The 25,851-nt window shown below is 46.4% G+C and overlaps 1 protein-coding gene across 2 annotated transcripts in view; it reads left to right on the plus strand.

The window, feature by feature from the left end:
- Positions 1–250: 250 nt before the first annotated feature.
- Positions 251–25,851, plus strand: part of LOC147724022 (E3 ubiquitin-protein ligase TRIM39-like) — a 235,871-nt gene continuing 210,270 nt past the window's right edge. The window contains exons 1-2 of one of the 2 annotated variants that reach the window (XM_086965627.1): positions 251–807; positions 11,906–12,001. In XM_086965627.1, coding sequence (XP_086821753.1) covers positions 361–807; positions 11,906–12,001 — 543 coding nt within the window. In that variant the 5' untranslated portion in view covers positions 251–360. The remainder of the gene's footprint in view (positions 808–11,905; positions 12,002–25,851) is intronic. The other variant, XM_086965628.1, reaches the window with a different exon arrangement.

Raw genomic sequence — 25,851 nt, forward strand, 5'->3', positions numbered from 1 at the left:
GAAATATAACATTTAAATATAAGTAGGATATTATAGTGCGCTTAGTCACTGTGGAAAAAAACAATACGTATAAGCCTGGGATCTGCGTCCATCGTTCCGTCTAATTATCCTCCCAGAAGGGGCATGTTTCCACATCAGCTTGTGTCCCCGACTTTTGTACCACATTATGCTAGTACAAACCCGTTCCACTGGTCGGATCACCGTCTAACCCGACGGACTTGGGTACGGCTTGTTTTGTTGCTGCCTCCGAGGGCCCGCGCTTACAAGTGTTCTCACCCAGAGACACTCCTCTCCACAAATAGCCAGAGAAAGCCCGAGCGCGGAATTCACAGTCCACACGCCGGACTGGGAGAGGCCGCCATGGCCGCGAGAGCACCAGCGGCCCCCGGCGCCCAGCAGCCCTCGGCATCCCTCTGCACGGTCCCCGACTCGGCAGCCGCGCTCGGTGACGACGCTTCCTGCGTCATCTGCCTGGAGTACTTCACGGACCCGGTGACCATAGAGTGCGGGCACACCTTCTGCCTCTCCTGCCTCAGCAGTTACATGAAGCAGCAGGATTTAACCATCTCGTGCCCGAGGTGCCGGCACCGGTTCTGCCAGAGCGGCCTGAAGCCCAACACGGAGCTCTCAGCCGTTGCGCAGGCCTTTCGGCAGATCAGGATGGAGGCCTCAGCAAGGCCGCAGAGGAGTTTCTGTGAAGGCCGCAGTCAAGTAAAGAGGTCCAGTGTGTGCCCGGTGTGCTGGGAACCCCAAAATGATAAATGTCACAACGGGGGATCTGAAGAGGAAGGCGGCGAAGAATACAAGGTACAGTTAAAAGTATTGTCATCACTTAGTCAATAAATGTGTTGAAGAAGTCGTCAATGCAAGCGAGATAATAGTACAAGAACACAGTCTTGGGTTGTGGAATTTTTCATATGCGACTAGGTTATTAACTTGAGCCCTACGATGTGGGAAGGGGTTAATCTCTTATCCCAAACTGACCTACTACCCCATATATGGTTGTATGTCAGGATATCGTGGCAAAAATATCAAGGATCAGAATATCTAGAAGGTAATTGCATATAGGTAAGTACAGATTTATTATTCTGAACTCTACATGTACGTACCTAGAAGCCGCGTCGGATTGGTAACGTGGGCACTTGGGCAATGCCAGAGGGGCCGGTATCCTTGTTCCAGCTGTGGGCTGTTTATTGAGCAGCTTGGGGGCTGATTTAGGCAGTTTCTGCATTGTTCGATGGCGCCCGCGGACCAGTTGGTGCCTGAGTGGCCTTTCTGGAGGTAGATGGGTGTCCATTACCTCCCTTTTATCAACAGCAGAGGTGGCACTTCCTTTCTCTCGCTGGGCGGCCCATTAATACATATATATGCATATTGAGAAGGGGCAGGGGGCCTGAGCAAAAGTGGCCTCCCTTGTTTTCAGTTGTGTTTCACCAGTATAAACTAATCCGTGCATTTTTTTTAAACCGTCCCCCCCCCCCTCCCTTTTAGTAAATTTCGCTGAAGCAGTTTTTGTGGAAAGACAGTATGCAAATGTGGGCCACTTTTTTTTGGGCGTGCCTAGGCCCCTTTTTAATCCTAATCTAACCCTGCACAGAAGATATGTATTACCAAGGCCCACATATGTGGAGTTAAGTGTAGTAAACCTGTGCCTACCTATACAAACTTAACTGCACAATATTTTGGTCATCAATATTTTTGACCCACAGTAGGCTGTAGTCGATATTGTGGTGGAATACCCCCTTATATTGGGGCGTAACATAGGCCCCTGCAATTTGGAGCAGTCATCAACCCTTCAGGGTGCCAACATTCAGCCCAAGGCCAATGAATATCTGTGAGACATTGTAGACTGAAGGCCTCATATCACATTTTGCAAGGGGGGTCCCATCATTTTGTATCATAGCCCATCCAAGGAATGTTGACAAACGCAATCACTTTGTTATTCACATTATCATACCTAGCTGACAGTTGGTTCCATGTCATGTGCGACACCGTCAGCCATTTCGGGAATTTTAGCCAGGAGCACTATTCATGGTGGGAATATTGATCCTGTAGCTGCAGTGTTAAAAATTAAACTGTCAGTCTCGAAATTCAACACACCATAGGGTAAAATACCAGGACTACCTAAAAGGTTTTGCCCAAGAAATGTGACTACGTGAAATCTCCAAACATAGTTAATATTACATATCTTTCTGGAAGGTTCAGTTATCCCTTTGAAAAGCACATTCAAATACATGATTGCCAAAATGCTATTGGCTGACCAGTCAGCCTTATTCATCTACAGTTTGATGTTATAGGAAATGAGGAGATGAGATTTATCTGAGGAAAGACACCATCTTCAAGCCAAGAAATGACAATATACATTTCTGATGGCCCATTACAGTCGCAATAAGCCACTCAATTTTCTTCTCTAAATGACAGCACTGCTTTTCGGTGTATATGTTGTTATGTTTCCCAGGGATAAACTAAGTGCTCCTCTTGGGCAGATTTCTTCATGGCTCCTAGGGGGCCTGGCACACAATTTGAAGACTACTGCTGTAACCCAGTGCCAGAGTAAAGATACATGTGTTTGCTCTGTTTAAGTTATATATTGGGCTAACAACCCCAGTATAGTGTTCCATCTAATCTGGAAGAGAGTTCACAGTTTATTGATGTCAGTGCCATTGCTGAGCCTGCACTAACCATCTTTACTCCATATTGGCTTTTATGTAATGATGTGGTGGTGTATTGGGGTTCCTTTTTTCTTCACACTAGTGACGGCTCTCCTTTATGGGCTTCCGGGCTATGCCCTCCTTGTTTTCTGGTCTGTTTTTATCATTGCAAAAGTGAATGATAACCGATTATTCAATCATGGTGTAATAAAAGAAAAATGCCGACCAACTTCAGGTCCAGCAACAGCCTGTATTCTCTCTTGACGGTTCGCGCAGGTACCTAAAAGCACATGCACCAGCCAGCAGAGGGATTATCCAGGGCTGGTGAAATCCCAGCCCTGGCCTCAGGGCCGTAGCATGCTTCAGTGTATCACCCAATCTGTGGCGTGCTAAAGCATCGCAGCTAAAGGTAACCATGAGCGCTGCTGGGTTGAGCCCTTTAGTGCCCGTGGCTACAGGCGAACCAGCTCATCACAGAGTTTGTAAAGGGTGCTGTGAAAAGCAGAGACTGAAAACTGGTGCCTGAGACTATACAGGTTCAAGATTTTAGTTTCATATTCTAGTGTTGGAAGCATCAATGCACAGGGTTCAAACTTGACCTGCATAGGCAGCAAGTTAAATAAAAAAGTTTTTAAATGTTGTGTACCTATGGGTGAAGGTTGGTGGCAGGGAAAGAGAGTGTGTGCATGTGTGAAAGTGAGCGAGTTAGTATGGGAGTGAGTCAGAGTGAGTGAGAATGAGTGACATGAAGTGTGAGAATGAATGACAGTGAGTGAAGGAAGACGAGAATGAGTGTAAGTGTTACCGAGTGTGAGACTGAGTGCGTGAGAGTGAGTCACAGTCTGAGTGATGTTAAGTGAGTCAGAGAATGAGTGAGACACTGAGTCAGAGTGAGAATCAGTGAGACTGATTGAATCAGACTAGGTCATAAATGAGTGAGACAGAGTGTGACTGAGACTAGTTGAGTCAGAGGAAGATTGAGTGAGTGAGAATGAGTAGGACTGAATGAGTGAGACAAGGTGAGTCAGAGTGAGAATGAGTGGGACTTGGAGAGACTTAGAATGAGTGAGACTGAGTTAGAATGAGTGAAAATAAGTGAACCAAAGTGGGGACTAGGTGAATCATAATGAGTGGGACTAAGTGAATTACAGAGAAGCCAAGTGAGTAGGAGTGCACATGAGACTAAGTGAGTCAAACTGAGATTAAGTGAGAATGAGTTGGTCAGAGTGAGATTGACTGAAACAGAATGAGTGAGACTGAACGAGAATAAGTGAGACTGCAGAAGTCAGCGAGGCCAAGTGAGTCAGAGTAAGTAAAAGTTTGAATTAAAGTAAGATATTGAGTATGAGTGAGAGAGTAAGACTGATCACAGCTGTATGTGAGCGAACTCTCCAAACCAGTTCATGGAAAGTCAGGCTTGCTCACTGAAATTTCAACTAAGGATTACGCCTCACCACTTTTAAAGGTCACCATTCTGCACTGGCCTTATATATGTTGGTGGACATACTCTTGCATCTGAATCAGAAAGGATCAAATATCACTATATGAATTCAGAACAAGAGGGGTATTTTTCAGTGTCATCACAGTTTGGTTTTATGAATGAACTTTCTTTGTTAGAAGTTGCAGTATCTGGGAGCATCGTGGGTGCTTTTAGGAGGCATGTCAGGTTTACTCTTTATTGAATTGCACATGTGTATTGTCATTTTTTTCTGAATTCACAGCTTCCTTCCAGTAGTGGAGACTCTCTTACCCATCCAGCCCTTTTCCTAAGGATATTAATCTTCTGCTTCTTCATGAACAAGTCTGATGGAGGTGGAGAGATTCAATACATTGTCATAATAATATGTTAGGTAAATGTCTTCCAGACAGGCATCCCTTCCAACTGTCACAAGAACATACATGGACTGATGGGTGAGGTGCCTTCAAAGCACATTGTCTGCCCGCAGTTGACATTATAGACTTTCGAAATGCTTGAATGCACGACATGCATTGGTACACAGAAGATTCGTTTTTTAGGTCTCGGCCTGCGTAGGCTGCGCTTGCGCAGTCTCGCTGGCGAGATTTTATATTTTCCAGAGTGGGGCTTGAACCCGCCCCTCTTCTCAATTGGTTGGCTTCCTAAACGGAGACCAGCCATTGGAGAAGAGGGGAGTCTGTCCATTTAAGCCCCGTCTTTTTCGGATTCGGGGGTGTGTTTTTAGGTTCTTTCCCTCCTCTTCCTATTGGCTGGAATTTTACATTCCAGCCAATGGGAAGAGGAGAGAAAGAAAAACACGCCCCCCCCAGTCTGAAAATCACGGGGCGTTTTGGAGATCCATTTTTGCAGGACCTCGGAGAAAGATGGTGTGCTTCTCTCTGGTTCCTCCCCTGCCCCAGTCCTCCATAACGCAGACCCCCTGTTCGGAAAAAGACACTGCCTGCCGGTCAACTTACCGAGGTCTTCGCACGTGTGGGTTGGCCGAGATTGAAAGTGGCCCGAGGGGCGGCTGAAGGTGGAGCAGGAAGCCGAGTAGAGGCGCCAAGGCAGGCGGGGCATGCGGGGGCGCTTGGTTCCTTGAACACGGACTCTTCCCCCCTCCAGCCTGGAAGCGGCGGTAGAGGGTAGGGAAGCCCGGGAGGCACCGGCAGCCGCGACTACAACAAAGCTCGGCACCCGCCATGCATGCGGACTGCAGGCTGCTGCCGCTGGGGTGCGCATAGCGGGGATGGCTGTCCGAACCTGCCCGCTGCTGCTGGCCGCCTTGCTGTTGGGCACCGGCCGGAGAGACCCCTAAATTAAAACATTTTGCGGTGTGGGGTGGGAGGGTCTTTCGTATAAACCTCGCTAGATGCCTGTTGAGGCAGTAGCTGGTACAGGTCTGAAAGCAGTGCAAAAGTTGTCTAAGGGCAGACTGGCGATTGTTTGCAATGCAGCGAGATTTTAATGCAGTGTGACTGTGTCTGGTGGCAGTGCAGTGGGGTTTACCAAGACACTCTGTGGGACTGTTTAGTGCTATAAGCTTCGCAGAGTATACTGGCGTGGGTGCGTTTGCAGTGGTGGTGTTGTACAGCGCAGTGTGAGGGGCCTGGCTGCAGTGCAGTGCGAGGCCCAACTGCTCCACAGTAAGACGTCTTTCAATAGCGTTTAGAGTCCCTCCCGCAGTGAAATGAGATTGCGAGGCTGCGGAAGGACAGTTTGAGACAGCGCACTGTGCTAGGTACCGTCTCCCTGCACCTCACTCGTACTGCGCCCCTCAAAGGTGCGGTGGACCCGGCAGGTGAGCCCTGGGCCGCGCTCTCGGACTGCCCCCTCCCTCCGCCTTCCCTTTCTCCGCTCCCCGCCCGGGTTAGCTCAGTTCACTGGCAGAGGCTGAGGAAGAGGCCGACGAGCAGAGCGCCCTGCACAACGTCCCCCGGCCTGGAGGGGCGGCGTGCAGGGAAGCAGCCGATCCGGTGAGGACATCTTGAGGGGGAGGAGGGGGGTACGGTGTGCACGATGAGGCCACCACCACCAAGGAGGGGCCGTCTGCAATGCTGCGCGTCCCCGGCCTTGCACGGAGTCCCCATGTCTGGAGGTGCAGTGTGACGGGGAGACGTTACGGGGTAGGGGAGAAGTGGAGTGTGATAAGGGCATCCCGAGGGAGGGACCCACCACGACCTTCCAGGGGTGTCTGCAGCGAGCCACGCCAGGCCGTGCAGCGGTTGTGCGCTGCCGGCTGCAGACCTCACTTTGGTGGACAACACTCTGGCAGATTGCATCCCTTTGGACGTGCCTACGGCGTCCTCTGTTCCATTGTCTCCGAGCAGAGACAACCCCCAGGATCACAAAGACCCTGACCCTTTGATGTCCTCCCTCGAGAACCAGGTCGTCATCGGCAGCCCCATGTCTACCACAGTAGTGCAATTTGTAAGCGATTTTTGTTACACAATTAACATTGGTGGCTGGGAGTTAGCTTGAATGGGAGTTTGTGAATGTTTCATGTGAAAGAGCTCAGCGCAGCCACTCATAGTGCGTGTAGGCCAGAGTGGGCGGGCATTTGTACTTCAGTTGCTTCTGGTGGGATCCGCAGGATTCTCGAAACCAACCCAGTCTCTCTAGGTTACCTCTCCTTAAGGTCCCTCTAAGAAATGCTTCTGTTTTGGAGTGAGCACTCCACCCAGTGCCCCTCCCTCCACAGTGACGTGACATCCTTGCACAAAAAAAGGGTTTGCAGGTAGCGAATTTCTCTCTGCAATTGTCTGTGTTGGTTTTTGCCTTTTAGGAGCCCTATAGGTTTGTTGTTTGTTTTAATTTTTGTACGCAGCCATAACTGGTAATGGACCAGCATAGTATGTATTTTTTTGCAGAGAAATGGCCCGTCTTATTTAGAGTAAGTTAGTTGATGGAAATCTAAAGATTTGTGAACAAAGTGCAAAATACTGCTGGGGAGATCCCACCAACATAAATTACCTTGTATCTTCCCAGAGGCTGTGTAAACCGTTGCTCTCAAGCGAGGTTCGCTTCACACGCATACACTTCACTTACATTGGTTGTACTATGCCATTAGTGGGCTTGATTTCAACAGGGCATTACCTGACTTTTCCTTGTTAGGCGAGCTCTGCGAACACCTAATTCCAAATCAAAAGCCCCTAGTCTTGGGGGTGGGATGGAGGGGGGAGGGGAGCTCACATCCCCACTGAGTATTGTAATTGCCTTCATATAGAGTAGTAATTTTAGAGTGTTTTTCATAAAAGGAAAGCCACTTGCTTAGGATCTTGGGGCTCACTTGCCTGCCACAAGCATGGAGTATTGTGACCGGCAGTATGCAAACTTGTCTGTGGGCCTGTCAATTATGCCTTGGCTTGTTCACGGAGCTGCGGTGTGTGATGTTGGTGTTGGGAAGGTGTGGCCCTGGACTTTGCTGGTTGTATAGACACACCCCACACCGGTGTGATGTCCGTCCCTGGCAGGTGGTAGTACAATGGGTGCACTGCCGGTGTCTGCGTGCGGTGGAGGAGGGGTGTTACACATGTGTGTGTGTGTGTGTGTGGTTCTGTGTCTTTGAGATGGATGTGTGTGGTGTTGTGCCTAATGAGTTGTTCGTTTTTGTGAGTCACTTGCCTCCACAGTGGTTGCTGAGGTGGGCATGCCTTAATATCGTGCTGAATTTATATTGAATAAGATTCAGAATGTTCTGTCAAGAATTGTTCTCTGGCTTTAAGTTATAGAGAGAAAGAGTGTGTCACGTTGTGTTTCTGTGTTGCTTAATTTAGTGAAGGACTTCACAACTGTTCTTATAGAGTTGTGCTTGGTATGCGGCGTGCTGGCTAGTGTGTGGCTCAGTCTGTGTGTGTGTGGCTCTGTCTGTGTGTGTGGCTCTGTCTGTGTGTGTGGCTCTGTCTGTGTGTGTGGCTCAGTCTGTGTGGCTCTGTCTGTGTGTGTGGCTCTGTCTGTGTGTGTGTGTGTGTTTGGCTCTGTCTGTGTGTATGTGTGTGTGTGGGGCTCTGTGTGTGTGTGTGTTTGTGTGGCTCTGTGTGTGTGTGTGTCTGTGTGTGTGTGTGTGTGGCTCTGTCTGTGTGTGTGGCTCTGTCTGTGTGTGTGTGTGGCTCTGTGTGTGTGTGTGTGGCTCTGTCTGTGTGTGTGTGGCTCTGTCTGTGTGTGTGTGGCTCTGTGTGTGTGTGGCTCTGTGTGTGTGGGTGTAAATGCAATAGGTCTCGCATTTGCGAGAGATTAAGCTATTGGCATTGTAAATGACAATTCCATTTATTTATATGTTTTAAAAACAAAAATAATGTCATGAGCAATGCCAATAGCTCTAAATTTAACAAAGACGAGACCATTGCATTGTAAATGCTTGTCTCATGAGGTGCAATATCAAGAAAGGGGTAACAGCAATACAAGGCTAACTAATATGATTGGGTAGAAGTTCAGAACTGGTGAAGTCGCCGGCAATACGAGCAGCACGGTATAATGCTTCCATTTCCCAAAACAAAGCTTTGCTGACAAATTGTAGGCCATTGACTGCAGATGATTACTATAGTGAGTAGGTTTTTGCCAAGCATACCTCAGTCAGACAGCAACACTATATGTGAGTTCTGGTTATTTTTTTTAATAAGAACAATTTTATTGATTTTTAAGATGACAAACTGTTCTCTCCAAATGCACACATTAATTACAATACCTTCCCACTAAGCCCGCAGCCACATCCAGGCCGCTCGCCACCCCCTTTAATGTGTATATTAGCACTTTACTCAACATGTCCCTCTAGTCCTTGGTGGGCTCACTGTTTGGCCCAAACTCTGTCGTATTTGCTGGGGCAGCCACGTGCAGTGTGAATTGTTTCCTCGAGTTTTGCGCCAGAGGAGGTGCAGTGGAGGACCTCCAAAATTTGGCTAAATCTCTTTTATCCAACAATGTACCCATCCTCAGCAGAATCCTGTTCCCCCCCCCCCCCCACCCGGGACCTCCCAAGTCCCTCAGGATGCCCGTCTAAAATTGCTGCCCCACGATCCTGAACAGACCAAAAGTGCAGTATAACGGTTCAGGCTCATACCATATTATAAAAATCTCTGGACTCCGGGCAGTGAAAACATGCAGACAAAGGCACACCGGGCCCTTCAAAGGCGATAGGATGTGATATTTTCCAGATGCAGGTACTTAAACTGGACGAGGCAGAGCCATGCCGAGATTGTAAGGCAGTGCGGGGGGCATACAGGTGTCCTGCCAGTCGGCCTATTCCAGTGGGCCCACTGACTCCTCCTACCGTTTCCTCAGGGCGTCCAGCAGTACAGGTGAGTGCATGACCAGTCATGTATATCTGAGAGATATGTCCTTTTCTTAAGTTGCCCATCAGCACCCGATCCTCAAGAGGGTTGTACCCATGGACCTTCCCCAGGGCATCCTGATACACGGACAGGGTGTGCCGTAGCTAAAAGAGAAACTGGGATTTGTGCAAATTAAACTCAGTCTGCAACTCCTGAGAGGTGCGGATATGGTCCTAGTCCCACACAACTCCCAGGCACGAAATACCAATCCGCCCCCGACTCCCCACTCGTACCAGCCATCTACCTGCCCACAGGGGACTCCCTGTGTAAGTTTGTGGTCCCAGCCCTTCCAGGCACTGTCACCCTCCAAACCTGGAAGACACACTATCCTGGTCAGTCTTGGGAGGTGTCCGAGGAGTGACACTCAGTATAAAATATATGTTACATTATCCAGCCCAATCAGTACTAAGCCCCCAGTATGCCGGTTCCTCCCAGCCCACGTGCATCCAGTCGTTCACCGTCAGGAGATATGCTACCCAGTAGTATAGTATAGACAAATGTAAGTGGCCCGAACACATTAAATGCAACTATGTTGGGCTTATTGGCCCAAAAGATCTCTCAGTGCTGCCTAGTTGTTAAATCATGACTGGGAAATCTGGAAGCGGAAGTTTTTGAGTTCTAGTAAATTATACAGTGTTTCCAAATAGGGTAAGAGGGGACATGTATTTAATTAAGAACAAGCTGTTCTTTAAGAGCACCTAGCTCAGCCACAATTAAAAAAAACACAAGGTTTATTTACACATAACTTGTCCTAATTATTTTCCTCTAACGGCATATATCTGGAACAAGCCCAAGCACGACCAGTGGCTCGCTTATGAGTAAATACAACTCATCATCTCTTCTCCATGGGTGTGCCTAAGTTCATGTTTTTATTGTGTCTCTCTGGAGAGTGTTGCTGCAGACTCCTTACCTCTTCGCATCAGCTTTTTGCTTGTTAGATGTTTTGCTTCTCTCATGGCCGTCACATTCCCAGTAATCACTGGTGCCTGGTCAGGGATTGATGGGGGTCATACGTTTTGCATGTCATGTAGGGTATCGGAAGAGTCAATGTCCCATATTGTCATTGAACCTTCATCTCGAAAATATAAGGAGAAACAAATATTTCCACTACTAGAGAACTGTGTTCAGACATCCAGGGCAAAATTGACTTTTTTTTAGGATGTATTATCTAATCTCATATCACGATCATTGCCCTGAGATCATGCAATAATAGTGGCAAACGTCAATCACTCTGTTTGAACTTGTACCATGGCTTTGTAATTAAAATTGTATTAATTGTAACTGTTGTTGACAATATGTTGTTGCTAAAATATCAGTGCGAATGATGCTGAGGAGTAATGGTATTGTAATTTAAAGTGAAAAGGAATTCTATTATGCATTGCACATATTGATAATTTTATTATAGAATGCAACTTATATCTGTAGCTACATAGTTTTTATGTGTTTTTTCTAAACTTGCTGACAAATGATAAATACATTAATTTTAAATTGCATATTTAGATGTTTAAGACTTCAGTTTTCTGCAGTAATATGGTTTGATGAGGGTTTTCAAAATGATTGCTTGGCCTTGTCCTCCTTCCTGTAGCCAACACACCCTTCATTGTAAGACTAACAGCAAAAGGTTCATGTCCTCCACCTTTCTTACAAGAGACCATCAACTTCAGGCTAGCCGGAGCAGCCAACAGTTTCTATATTTTTTTATTGGCTTCCGTATAGCACAGTTGTGATCCTCACTGGGGTGGGTGGTGCGAGAACACTGCAGAGAAATAGGAAAAACACACTTTAACATCACAAGGAAAAGCAGAGTAGAGGAAATACAATTTAACAAGTGCTTAATGTGCATACTCAAGTACTCAGTTGCAGAAAATTATGGCCATATATACTTAACGAAATACTGTGCATTTGGTCATGCAGGTACATGATTTTCGGAACTTACTGGTACTTAGAAGGTATTATTTTAGATTAATCTTGAACTCTTTAAAGGTGGTGGCCAAGCGTGTAAATGTCGGAGGGCAGATCCAGATTTTAGGGTGGGTTACTTGAGAAGAAGTGTTTCAAGGCTGATCTTTTCGAGATTATGAGCCATAGAGATGATTTACCTTTTTCAACTCTGTTTTGCCTAGGGATGGTGAGCTGGTCAGCTTGGGTTTCGGGATTGCCCTCAAGATGCAATTTATATGTGATGCAAGCTATCTTGTAGGCACTGTATGCCTCTATAGGTAGACCGTTTAAAGAGGCCTAGCTCCCTAAGGCCTCAGCGAATGATCTGGCCATACATAGTACATCTGACTTTGGAAAACCTTCTAGAAGGTTACATTTATATTGAATCCTAACTAGTTCCCTAATTGGGCCGTAAATGACAGCAATAATTGGGTTAGTATAAGTAGGTCCCTCACACACCCGAGCATCAATATCACTGCACGTGCTGCTCTACTGATCTCTGTACTGACGTGTGTTCTGTCCCTCTGCAGCCACATTTACTGAAATGCCTTGCTGCCCTGCAAGCGGCCTTAGAAGAAGTTCTTAAGGAGAAAGTGCAACAGGAGGAGAGGGATGGTTGCTGTCGGGTAAGGAGTGTCCTGTATTCTCTGGAGAGTTTCTGGTACAACATGTTTGTGTGTGGTATGGCTTGAAAGTCCCGCCCGTGAAAGAAAACCTTCATCAGAGCAGCAGCTGTTTACTCGGGGCCTCCTCCAGCTATGGGAAGGCTATCTCTCGCCCATGCATCAAATCTTTCAAAAAGCTTGTTGCCAGGCCTGTGCACGCTCTCAGGTGCCTTATCGTTTTCTACAGCCTCTACCTCTTGATTTTCTGTTATTTTTGTGATATAGTCTGCTATACTTGCTTATAATGTTTTTTCTTCTCGCACGTGTTCTTCCTTTCGTTGTGCAGCCATTTAGAAAGCATTCAGTTTGATTGGAAGGAAACTGTTTTTACAGATCCGGATACATCGTATGTACTTTGTCCAGTTTCCAGTTTCCTTCACAGCTGGTACATATTGATGAACTAAATTGTGTGAGAATACATCGACCGCTTATTATAGCCAATTTTGAGAAATTAAAATGCATACTTCTGCTCGGGTCAGCTCAGGTCCATTTTGCCTGTGATATCAAACTGAAATCATTGTCTACAATTTTACCTGCCCTACTTTCCACAGCGACTCATATCAGGGTCTTTTTAGGGCCATACTGGCCATTCTGAAACACTAGTATTTCCTTGGTGAACAGCAGGCAAGGGGGCTGATTTCAGAGCAGAAAGGGCTGACATGTCCCCAGTAGTGCTGGAACAATTTTCAGAGTTGGGGGTGGCCAATATTCTCTCTGAAGTCTCTGGGGTTGTGAAAAAATCCAACTGGGACTTAAAGAGTAAGGGCACTACTGCACATATCAGCGGGATGTGGGAGCATATTGGAGGGTCTAGTGGTACATTTTGCATTTTTACATATTCTGGAAAAATATGATCGGGCTATGTAAGGTCATATTTAGATGCCACATGCTCCATCAAAGAGCAAAAGAAAATCACCAGAAACAAGCACTGGACAGGCAACTCGATTTTTACTTAGGAAAAGTATTGCGTTAACCGCTCTCACAACGTAGGATTGTCTGATTTAATATCGAACCTGGGGAAACACAGCAATCCTGCCAAGTGTCACGCTTCAGGCGTGACGCTAACGCATTTCAGTGTGGTGTTCCGCAACACCGTACTGAAATGTATTGCCACGCATTTTGATCACTCTCTGCTGACGTGCTGAAACCGGCTTAACACCAGGGTGCTAGCGCGTGGCAGGACTCCAGGAGACAGAGTATTTGACATCGGAGCCTGTGCGTGCCCAAATTGAAATAAGCTGCCTGCCCTTCACTCATGCTTGCTAGCAGCACTACAATGCTGCAAAACTGTGCAGGCTGCAGAGTGCTGGCTCCCGCCGTGGTGCTGACCACAAGACAGAGTGAGTCAGTTCATGTGAGACACTCACCCTGCCCAATTAAATTACCGGGACCCCGGGGTATGCCCTCTCAGAGAGACAAGTCTGCGTTCCCCTGCTGTGCCAGTGCCTGGCCCCCATTACCTCACGTCCTGTAGTTGGAAGCAGGAAGTGTGAGGCTCGTCTGTGAGAACAACCGGCAGCGGCAGGACTCTGAGTCGCAGAGTCTCACACTATCATGGCAGTGTGGCATGAGAGAAGCCTGTGGCTGCATCGGGCGCGCTGCGTGTGCTGGGAGAGGCGCTACAGTGTGCACACTGCTGCAGGCATATGCATCGCCGGCCACCGGCCGACGAGAGGCAGGCGCACAGCATGTCACCCCGGCCATGCGGCTCAGCACCTGGGACACCGCCGTCACCCATGGCTAGCAGAGAGAAGTTGAAGACAACAGTAAGCACTAGAAGTACTAACGCTCGTCGTCATTCTGTCTGAGGCAGCCTGCAGTGCTCAGTGCTGCCTGTCTGAGACTCACTGTGTGATGTTTAGAAGTTTCCCGTGTCTTCATTGCATGATTTTTGCTCGCAAGAAAGTGTCACTCATAAGTGCTGAAATGTCACTCATAATTTCATTGAAATTATGAAAGTGTCACACATGGCAATCTGAAACCTTGCCAGCTATGACACAGGTGTCCGTATGAATTGGTGCTGTGCTATGAGCCTTCCACCTCCAACTGAACATGTTCTTTCCAGGATCTTCCAATTACTGTTTCATGTAATTATGTGAAATGAGTCAGGTGATCTCCACTAGACGTCCATGGACAAGTAATCAAATAGAGGCACACGTTGGTTTTGGTTGTAGTAAGAAGCAGGAGTGTTCAGAGTTTGGTAAACTCTATACTTCTGACACCCTATTAACATCAATGTTTACAGTCCATCTATACATAGAATTCAAGAACAAGGAGCTGACAGTTAACCATCGATTAAGGGCCAATTAACAGCAAAACAGTGGTTTAATAGGATAAAGCCCTTCTGTGCAGACCTCACAATATTTCAAATAACAATCTACGATACACTAAAAAACGGAGCATCCTGGATAAGGTTAAAAAAACATACACAATGATATTCATAGTAAAGTGCTCAGCCAAGATGTGAACCTTGATAGCAGAAATAATATTTCTTATTTCTGCTCAGCCTTACCTCCCCTTTCAGCTTTACTTGGGTAAAAATGGCGCACAGGCACAATACAATCACATTTTTTGGCACATTTTTAGGTATTGGCTCTAGACAGCACATGCTGTATATATACTTTGTGAACATCGCCCGCCCATAGGCTTCCCATTTACTGGCTCCATCGTCGCTGTCCTAATCTTTCTCCCTATTTGTCCATGGCATGAATCCTCTTCTTGTGTTTAGCCCTCCCGAGAGCATGGACCAATTACTATTATCCATCCACTCCTTACAATTAACACCATCGATGCTCATGGTATTCTCCTGCTGTGCTGCAGATTTGGAAATCCCATTGTTCATGACGAGCTGGGCTCGTCATCAGTGTTTGAGGAGGCTACACCATGACGAGCCCAGCTCGTCATCAGCCTCGAAGGGGTTAATAACCATTTTAGAAACTTCTTTAGGTCTCGTAGAACCAACGCGCATGCGTTGTTCTTCAAGAGTATAGTAAGCGAAACCAACTCTTGAAACCAGCGAGGATTGTCCCCAATGCATGTGAGGTAATCAACCGTGACGCTTCGCCAGCGCGCGCCTCACTTCTCAATTACACCCCATGTTCCCTCCCACTCGCTCGCACATCAAAGGCTGCTGCTTTCCCGCCCCCCACAGCAATGCCAAGAGCTTGTTTGTTTGCTCTTCATACATGCACAATTGTCACTATTGCCTCCTGTAACGTAACTTTTGGTTTTGTCACATGCTCACAAGTAATTTTCTCCTCATGTATCATTACTGTTCCTATTGTGAAGCGCTGTAACAACCTCGTGATAAAGTCCGCGTTATATGAAAATGCATAAAAATTTTAATGAATTACATAATTATGGCGTGCACGCGTGCAGCATTGGCGGCTGACTCGGATTTCAAACGTTAAGGTTTCCGGTTCATTATTGCTTTACTTGTGGCGTATTTTTCTCTTTTGCGATCGCATAATTATTCTTTTTTAAGATGCTGTCAATAAAATAAATCTGTGGAAAGCTGCTAGCTACACGTTCTGTATTGTCACAATTTTGGTATTAAAAAGGCATACATGGCAACTCCAAGTTTGCTTGGACGTAGCACAGAGGCTTTAAGGTAGCTTGGAATCATTCCACGCGCCCAGACAAACACATGCACAGTGAATCCTAACGTGCGCAATCTAGTTATACAAGCAACTGCCTTGTAAAATAGTTGCTTTACGTATCTTACTTTTGAAGATATTGAGGCTGTTTGCAGGATGCAGCCAGCAGTGACACACTGTATGAATACTTGCAGTCACTTATACTAATAACAAGATTTTGCAGATTTCCGTCTGCAATACAACAGAGAATGCAGCCAGTAGTGACGCACTGTACGAGAACCTGCACTCCCTTCTATTAATAACTACATGTTGCGGGTTTGCGTCTGCAATCAGGTGCGGCTCTAGGTTCATGGTGGTCCTGGGCAGGGAGCGTAGATAGGGGACCCCGGAAGAGGGGGTCCGGGTGGGGCGGAGCGCGGAGGCCAGTGAAGAGGGGGTGTCATGGTGTTTGGAAGTTGTATAAAGCCAAAGGCCACCAAATCCCTGCCAGGGGCCCCCACACAAATATGTATTCATCCTCAGAGGATTATTATATTAAGGATATATATTGATGTGGTGGCCCCTGGGATTTGGTGGCCCTGTGCAGGTGCACAGCTTGCACATGCCTAAGGCCGGCCCTGCTGCAATACAACCAAGGCGCTTTTAAGTAGAGATTTTTCAGCATGTTACAATGTAAAATACATAAAAGCGCGAGGGTACATGAATGCACTGTCACAAGTAACAGCAGCCATTGTAATGTAAAATGTGCTGCACGAGTAAACAAGTGACACTAAATTGAGGGTGTTGCAAGCAAAACATTTGTATGAATGGGTGGCTGTACTCGTGCTCATTTCGCGGCAGTATAGGTTGTTGACTAATTAGTAGAAATGCGCACTACACAGACAGTCACTTCGCTGCAGTATTGTTTCTTTACTAATTATTATGAATGCGCGGCTAATCTTTATGCGGTAACGATGTATAAATTGCCATTACAAAACAAGTGAAACCATCTTAAGGCACAGTAAAGAGGTTCAATTAGAGGCATACATATACAGATGCAAAGCTAGACACTAAGCACAGATACACATTGCAAAGTTGGTATGCGTTATAATGCTAACGTTTTTTGCGACTAATGTAGATCATCTTTATATCATTGGTGTTTATTTACAAATTGCAGATTAAAACATTAATTTTATATTTTTTATTAAACATTAACTTGTAATGTACGTTCTTACGTTTTAGGGAGTTGCATTTGTGGAGAAAACGTTGCTTATTTCTTTATTTTCCTCATAGTTGTTGTATGTGCGAAAACAAAGCTCTCCCCCGCCCGCCTTCTTTGAAACATGTAGCAAACAGGTTAAATGGGAGGGTAGAGTGAAAGGGTAGGAATGTGACACGACTGCCGCCTGATCAGATAAGAAGTGATAAACACAAAACAGATGGCTCATGCTGTTTTACGAGGTACATGTTGGGGTCTCTTGTATATGTGAATCGTGATTAGTTTCTTTTTATTTCAATTTGCAGTTTAAAAGTGTATTAACTAGATATTTCGAGTGTTATAGTGTGTATCATTGTGTTCTCAATAGAGCCATAGATAAAGATCACTAACTCTAATGAGGAAAACATCAAACATACAGATACACGTGGAGATATAGTAACGAGTATTAGGTATTAAACATCCACAATCATTGGGTATCAGACACCCACATACATTAGACATCCATTAGACATCCACAAGCATTATACATTCACAAGTATCAAACCTCAGACAGCAGGCATTAGACATCACAAGTAACAGACATCAAACAACAGGCATTGTGCATCAAACATCTACAAGTATCAGGCATCAGACATCAAACAGGCATTAAAATCAACCAACTACAAGTATCAGGCATCAGACATCAAACAACAGCCATTATGCATCAAACATCTTCAAGTATCAGGCATCATACATCAACAGACATTAGGCATTAGACACATATGCAAACATAAGGCCTGCAGTTACTTACATATACAGTGACAAGTGTTAGTGCTGCAATTTTAGTCAGTGAACATTGTAGTGAAAACGTTATTGTTATGGATAGTGCTTGTATGCTGCCTCTTCTGTTTCATTTGATGTTTGAATACCTACCCACATACAGAAAGGAACACTAACAAGCGAATGACTACACAAGTTAGAGCAACATAGTTAACAGGTTAACAAAAGAAGATCCATGTAGGGGAAAATGATACACATAGAGGAGCATATACGTAGACAGAGAGTTGCATATTTGAAAACAGAGGTACATATACAAAATTTAAAGGTGAGACAGATGCACAAAGATAAACAGATGCAAACATACCCATAAGCATCATACATTAAGCATCAAACATTGACAATCATCAAATATCAAGCATCAGATAACCACAAACACCAGACAACCACAGATACCAGGCACCAAAAATCCACAAGCATCAGTTATCAAACATTAGTGTCCACAAGTATAAGGCCTCATACATCAGGCATCAGACTACAAATACCAGACATCAGACTCCCATAAGCATCAGACATTAAGCATCAAACATCGACAATCATCAAATATTAAGCATCAGACAACCACAAACACCAGACAACTAAATAAATACCAGGCATCAAACATCCACAAGCATCAGGTATCAAACATCAGTATCCACAAGTATGAGGCGTCACACATTAAGAAGGTACACTTTGTGTTCGTAAAATACCCCTCACACATCAAACGCTTATTTGATGTCATGCTTCATCATAACTAGCACTAACAACATTGCCCTCTGTTTTCGTCAGTTTAATTTGCCTGTACTTCTCACTAGACACTTCATCCAACATGTCCATCCCCGCCTTTTAAGCTTTTTTGGGCGGGCAAACATTCCAGACTGGAATGGTAAGTGCTCACACTGCCACTTCTTTGCACCAACCCACGCCTTTTCTACTCTACATGGAAAGTCGACAATCTGGAGTAGGTGCATCACTCATTGTTTCTTTGCCAGTCGCCTGACATGGGCATCAACATGGACAGATGCGTTGTATTGAGGTGTGCCGGGGGAGGTAGAGCCTGTGCGTTTGGAATACGGAGTTGTAAAACTACTGCGCTCAAGCACGCTTTGTGCACTTCTGGCACCATCTTATGCCTTTTTCACACATTTTGACAGTGTGGCGTTGTGCTTAGTGAACACTGCACTTTGTTCTCCTGCCAGTTGGCCAAGAGCGGGCATCAACCTGGCCAGGTGCACTGTTTGGTCCTTCAAACATTTTAGACAGTAAGCAAAGTTAGACTACCTATTTGTGTCAGGACTTCCTATGCTACAGAACACGACAATACTGCGGACTACAGATGGAGGTGTAGGCACTCAGACAAGCTGCCTGAAATTGACCTCCCTCAGCGACCTATCCTCAAATTGCCAATCCGCCCTTCTCGTCAGCTTTTTTTTTTTACATTGCTATGACTCATGCTGCTCCGCTCGCACTCCCCCTCCCTTCCCCCCCTCTTTTTTTCGTCAGTTTCATTTGCCTGTACTTCTCACTAGACACTTCTTCCAACATGTCTATCCCCGCCTTGTAAGCTTTTTCGGACGGGCAAACATTCCAGACTGGAATGGTAAGTGCTCACACTGCCACTTCTTTGCACCAACCTACCCCTCATCTATCCCTCTTCTACCCCTCAACCCCTATAACCCTTAAACACTCTTCTACCCTTATAACCCTCTTCTACCCCTCTAACCCTTGTCTACCCCACTTCTACCCCTCTACCACTCTTCTACTCTTCTACACCTCAACCCCCTTCAACCCCTCTTCTACCCCTCTACCCCTCTTCTACCCCCTTCTACACCTCTACCCCTCTTCTACCCCTCTTCTACCCCACGTCTACCCCTATTGTATACCTCTTCTACACCTCTACTAACCCTCTGCCCTTCTACCCCTCTTCTATCCCTCTTCTACTCTCTTCTACACCACTACACCTCTTCTAACCTTCTACCCCTCTAACCATCTTTTACCCCTCCTCTACCCCTCCACTACCCCTCTACCACTCTTATATCCCTCTTCTACCCCTCTAACCCTCTGCTATCCCTCTTCTACCCACTCTAACTAGCAAAAACACTGTCACTGCAGCATCATTCAGCACCACCACAGCATCACTGTGCACCACCACAGCATCGCTCCGCGCCACCACAGCATCGCTCAGCGCCACTACAGCATCTCTCAGCGCCACCACAGCATTGCTCAGTGCCACCACAGCATCGCTCAGCACCACCACAGCAACGCTCAGTGTCACCACAGCATCACTCAGCGCCACCACAGCATCACTCAACGCAACCACAGCATCACTCAACGTTACCACAGCATCACTTTACAATACCACAGCATCACTCAGCGCCACCACGGCATCACTCAGCGCCACCACAGCATCGCTTAGCGCTACCACAGCATCGCTCAGCGCCACCACAGCATCGCTCAGCGCCACCACAGCATCGCTCAGCGCCACCACAGCATCACTCAGCGTTACCACAGCATCACTCTGCACCACCACAGCATCACTCAGCTCAACCACAGCAACACTCAGCAACACCACAGCATCACTCAGCGCCATCACAGCATCACTCAGCGACATCACAGGATCACTCAGGGCCAACACAGCATCACTCTACACCACAACAGCATCACTCAGCACAACCACAGCATCACTCAGGGCCACAACAATATCACTCAGCACCACCATAGCATCACTCGGCATCACCACAGCATCACTCGAGGCCAACCCAGCATCAGTCAGCCTCACCACAGCATCACTCAGCACCACCACAGCATCACTCAGGGGCACAACATCACTATGCGCTTCCACAGCATCACTGAACGCCACAGCATCACTCGTCGCTACCACAACATCACTCAGCGCCACCACAGCATCAATCTGTGCAACCATTCAACAACAACTGGTTCAAATATGTTCTCTCAATGTTTCAAGCTTTATTACAAATGTCACAAAAAGATGTTAATATTTCACTTCTGTTCTTGGATTTTCATCACAATAAAATACACTGAAAATAATCTTAACAAAAGTTATTTACAAAAGTTTAAGCTATTGCCATTATAAATTACAATACCTTTTATTTAAGTATTAATTATTTAAACAAATTAAAGGCCATTGTTATTTGTAATATCAATACATCTAAGTCACGTAAATACAACGCATATTGCATTACAAATGGTTTAGGTGTCACATTTGCAAAAGTTAAAACTATTGGAATTGTAAATGACAAAGCTATTAATTTAGCTATTTTCAAAACCAACACATAAATACAAATTTTGTCATTTACAATACCAATAGCTCAAACTTTCCTAATGCGAGACCTATTGCATTGCAAATGCTTGTTTCTTTAAGAGCCCACCTCAGGAGCAGTCGTGTTTTCACTCGCTCTGAGCACTGCACAGTTTCTATAAACAGGCCTGTTAATCATGTTCTTATCTTGTCTCTCAATCACCCTCCTCCTGCTGTTGCTTTCTTCATCCTCCACCCCCCTCCTTGCCTGCCATGTGCTTCTCTGACCATCATGAAATTGGTCCCTACTCCTCATTTTTGGGTCGAGGCTACGGTCCCACTGCGAAGCAGTGGGGGGGCGGAGCCGAAGGTTTCATGACTTCAACAGTGTGGGGCTTTAACCCGCCTCTCTCTTCCATTGGCTAGCTTCGTAAATGGAGGCTAGCCATTGGAAGAGATGTGTGTCAATTACTCTTTTCCCCGGCTTGATGCGATCCGTGGGCGTTTCTGTCTCTTTTTATTAAGTCCCGCCCCCCACACCCTCCCTCTCGCCGAGGTCCCAGTCTATTCCTCCTGTAATGTACTTTTTGCTACCTCTTCGCCCTTCCGGCCTCCGCCTTAGCATGCATTTTTAAGGCGCTGTTCGGTGCGCTTCGTGTTACTGGGGCACCGGCAGATTACTCGGCCCTGCAAGGGGTTAACATCCAGCAACAGGTTTCACGAGGGGCGTACCTCACGAGTCCGCGATGTGCGCCCTCGAGCACACACTGTACAGTACCTTGGTAGGGGTTGCCGTGGACAAATGCGGGGCACAGCGGCAGACCGGGACAGGGCTCAGCAGGGTGCCCGATGTGGGTCCGGCTTGTGGCGGCGTCAAGACGGGCGGCGCTGGAGCGGGGCCTCCGAGGGGCTCTGCGGGCTGTCAGGGGCGCTGTCTGTGTCTGGCCGTAGGTGTCCCTTCGACGCGAAGCTTTAGGGAGATCTGGGGCAGAAATGCCACACGGAGCAGCCTGTACGCGTCGTACAGGGCAGCTCCTCTTGTTAGTAAATGTTGGTCCGTTTGAGCCTTTTTGTTAAAATCTATGCAGTGGGTGATGTATTATGTGGTAAATGCGAAAATCCATAATTATACGGAAAATACCGAGCCCTAAAATGATTCCCGCCTTGTAATCTTCAGTTCTCAGAGCCCAGGTCTCCCTCCTCACAACTCTTGCTCCACAGCCTTCACTCGAGCTGGAGTGCAGTGCAGCAGCCGGCTCATACCTGACGGTCTGCAGTGTGACGCAGCAGCTGGCACGACCCGAGGGTCTGTAGTATGATGCAGGAGCTGCCACACAGGGGTAGCACAGAGGGCAGGTCTGTAGTATGACGCAGGCACACATGGGTAAGCACAGAGAGCAGGTCTGTATGTTTGTGGTGTGGCGCAGCAGCATGCACAGGCGGCAGGCCCGAGGGTCTGGTGTTGTTCCCCAGCAGGTACACACGGGTAGACGCAGAGGGCGGGCAGGCCTGTGGGTCTGTAGTATGACGCAGGGTCTGTAGTGATTCAGGAGCAGGCTCACACTGGTAGGCGCAGACGGCCATGCCCGCTGGTCTGGATGTGGCGCAGCAGCAGGCACACACGGGAGGCCCATGGCCTCCTCGTATCTGGGCAGCGTCATGGCGGGGTGAGGTCATGTCTCGGAAACGGGTACCCGCCCCCCCTCCGCATCGGATGAACGACCATCAAACACAGTGTACACACGTGCCGGTAGTTCCCCTTGCCCACATAGCGCCTCTCTGATGAATTCACCTCCCCTGGCCCCAAACTGCCCCGCCTCCTTTCGAGTGTGCTTTTTTTCTTTTAATCCTTTCCTCGTGGGAGGCAGAAATGACCCAAAATGTAGCACTGAAAGGAACGCAAATAAAGTGACTAAAAAACACACTGCATTTGTCATTAATGGTTGCAAATGTTCTTTTTAATAAAAAGTTGCCAGTCGACTCCCTGGGTCCATGCACGTGCTGCAGAGAGCTGTCTCGGTGTTGTACGTCACAGGCAGTGGTGCAGGAGCAAGGTGATGGGGTTTCGGTGTATAGGGGCACACATCAGTAAGATCAGCTAATGAGCGCTGTGGAAGGGGTCGTGAGTAACTTGTCCATGCACGTGCTGGAGGGAGATGCCTGTCTTCTGTACGTGACACAGGCAGGGGAGCAGGAGTAAAGTGTTGGGGTCTCGGTGTATAGAAGTGACACAGCAGTATTGTCAGGTTATGAGGCAGGAGGTGGCCGGGAGGCTCGGGAGTGTGAACCCGGACTCTAATCCAAAATGCCATGGTTTGTGTGGGGCTCTATATGTGTGTGTGGGGCTCTGTGTGTGTGTGTGGCTCTCTGTGTGCGGGTGGCACTGCGTCCGCGAATACTCTCTTCTACTCTCTAATGCTCACCTATTGCCATTGTAAATGACAATACCATTTATTTATGTTTTTTTTTTTTAAAGAAAAAAAATGTCATGAGCAATGCCAATAGCTCTACCTTTAATAATGCCGAGACCATTGCATTGTAAATGCTTGTTTTCTTATCTTGCCCCCAACTACCCTCCTCCCGCTGTTGCTTGCTCCCTCCCGCGCCTTTGGCCGCTTGTCGTATGGTTCTCCTATCAGAATGGAACAGGCCTGTAAATCATGTTCCTAACTTCTTTTTTAAGCTACAGCATGTTTTTCAATTACCAGGAGTACATTTGCAGGGAGAGAACGAGAAAGTTAGCAATCTCCTCTGCTTTCCATTGCCTTGCAAGGTCATTGTCTTGCTTTGTTTCTGTCGTTAAGCAAAAAATTCCCTTTGGAACACCTTACTGTTAGACCGTACGTTTTCAAACACACATGAATAGAAACAACAACATTAACGTGATACTATACTAACGAGGCAGAATGTACAAACAAACAAAAGTATGAGAAAATACTAGACAGTTTATTCATATTACAATACATCATAAAATAATTTAAAACAGGGACAGACAGTTAAAATAAGGAAACAAATAGATTCCTATTGGTAAAAAGGAGGTCACAAACAGAAACTTAATTCAGCAGAGCGTCAGAATTATCTTCAGTTAATATAGAGCATAATCCTCCTTTCTTTTTTGCTTTGTTTCTGCCCTTCACTCACTCATTCTCACTCCCCTTCCCATCCCTGAAATAGTTACAAAAAACAGGAACATGTCATAACAGACTCTCTGGTTACTAATGAAACAGGCTGCTGGAAGGGCTTGTTTCAATTCACTGGATGGTCATTGTAAAGCGCCACTTGCTACCAACTGCACTCCTTGGTGCAGGAGTGCATCTGTAAAGTAAGTGTTTTGCCGTTTAGAGCACAGGGCACAGTATATCATCAATCCCCTCCATGGTCTCAATTGCCTTGGTAGGTCATGTGACAGCCTTGTTTTGGCTGTCCTTCATTCACTCATTCCCACCCCCCATCTCACTCCTGAGATTGTTACATAAAACAAGAATACGTCGTAACTGGCTCGCTGGTTACTAATAAAACAGGCTGCAGGAATAGATTAAATAAAGGATTCCTGAATTTGAATCTATGCATGCAATGAGCTCTACATTTGATGACTGTTGGCTGTGATACCTCTAGCCAGTCAGATAGCTCAGTGGGTTGAGTGCCTGCAGCAGGCATTTATGTGTAACATGCAAGGTACACATATGACTTGCTCTAAGGCTCTAAGGCAGACAGTAGCTTCTTTTCTTGAGAGCCAAACACAATAAATATGATTTTACTAGACAATGTTTGCAGCTCTCGTTAAAAGGAATTGACACATTTCATATTGTGTTTTTCTCTCTATCAAATGGTAAATGTAATTTGGGATGCCTTGTTCATGTATGCCCGTAGTTACACAAAGGAGTAACGGCGCATCAGCTATGGGTGCTTGGGTGCTACATCAGCTTTGGAACACTTACCATTTGGCCATGTAAACCTGAAACACATTTACATTGACAAAGCCAGTAGCTCTCACATTGTTGAGACCGATTGGCTTTGCCAATGCTTGTTATTTCTACATTCTGATCGAGACTTCTAGCTGTAGATTCCTCACCTTTTGAATATTTCCCCGGGTATCAGACTGGACCCGGAAACGTTTCAGCAGTACCTCTGCACATTGGTAGGTAGCACAGTGCTTTTCCGCACTGATACTGTTCCACTCCGTACATGATGTGCAGAACCTCTGGGGCGCCACCCCTGCATGCTGACTTTAGTTGCTTTGGAGAGCATTTGCATCCACAAATGCAGAATCCTAAAAGCAAATTGGAGTGAGCATTGTGCAGATTGCTAGACTTGGGATCTTATTAATGACTATAGTCCAACAGCAGAACAGGGCCAGTCAGTGAGGAATCTGTTGGTAGATAGTCTTTATCTGAAAGAACATTACCGAAGGTAAGTAACTTGGGGGTAAATAGCACTGCAAGAGTAAATATGATTGGCGTGCCTCTTGCATCAAAAATGCACTGAATGTCTAGTTTACAATGCTTAGAATTGAATTGAATTTAAAATGGAGGAATGATCTGACCTCACTATCTTGTATGCATCACATAAAGAAAACGTATTGGTTCATAGCTTGAATTGACCTCACTAAAACCTTTCTTCTGCTCACACTTAAGTATAGGGGATCCATTTCTTAAAACATTCATGAAGCTGCTCCTGTAGGTTCACTCACTGAAATCGTTGCAGATTTCCAAATTTAAAAGGGTTTCAGTAGTTGGGGAAACCTCTGATAGTCATGCGTTTACAGGATTATGCATGAAGAGTTTTGTGGATTTTCAGTTAAGTATATGCAGAAGCAGCTCCACATGACTAATTGGACACCATGTACATTTGTGCATGTGAAAATGCCGTTGCATTAGTGCCATTGCACTCCTACGTCTCTTTATTATTTTCCACCAGTAGGCACATATTTTTCATAGTGGAGAAGGCCCTTTACCAACACCCC

Source organism: Lissotriton vulgaris, chromosome 4_1 (genome assembly GCF_964263255.1).
Source record: "Lissotriton vulgaris chromosome 4_1, aLisVul1.2, whole genome shotgun sequence".
In the NCBI taxonomy this organism is placed as follows: domain Eukaryota; kingdom Metazoa; phylum Chordata; class Amphibia; order Caudata; family Salamandridae; genus Lissotriton; species Lissotriton vulgaris.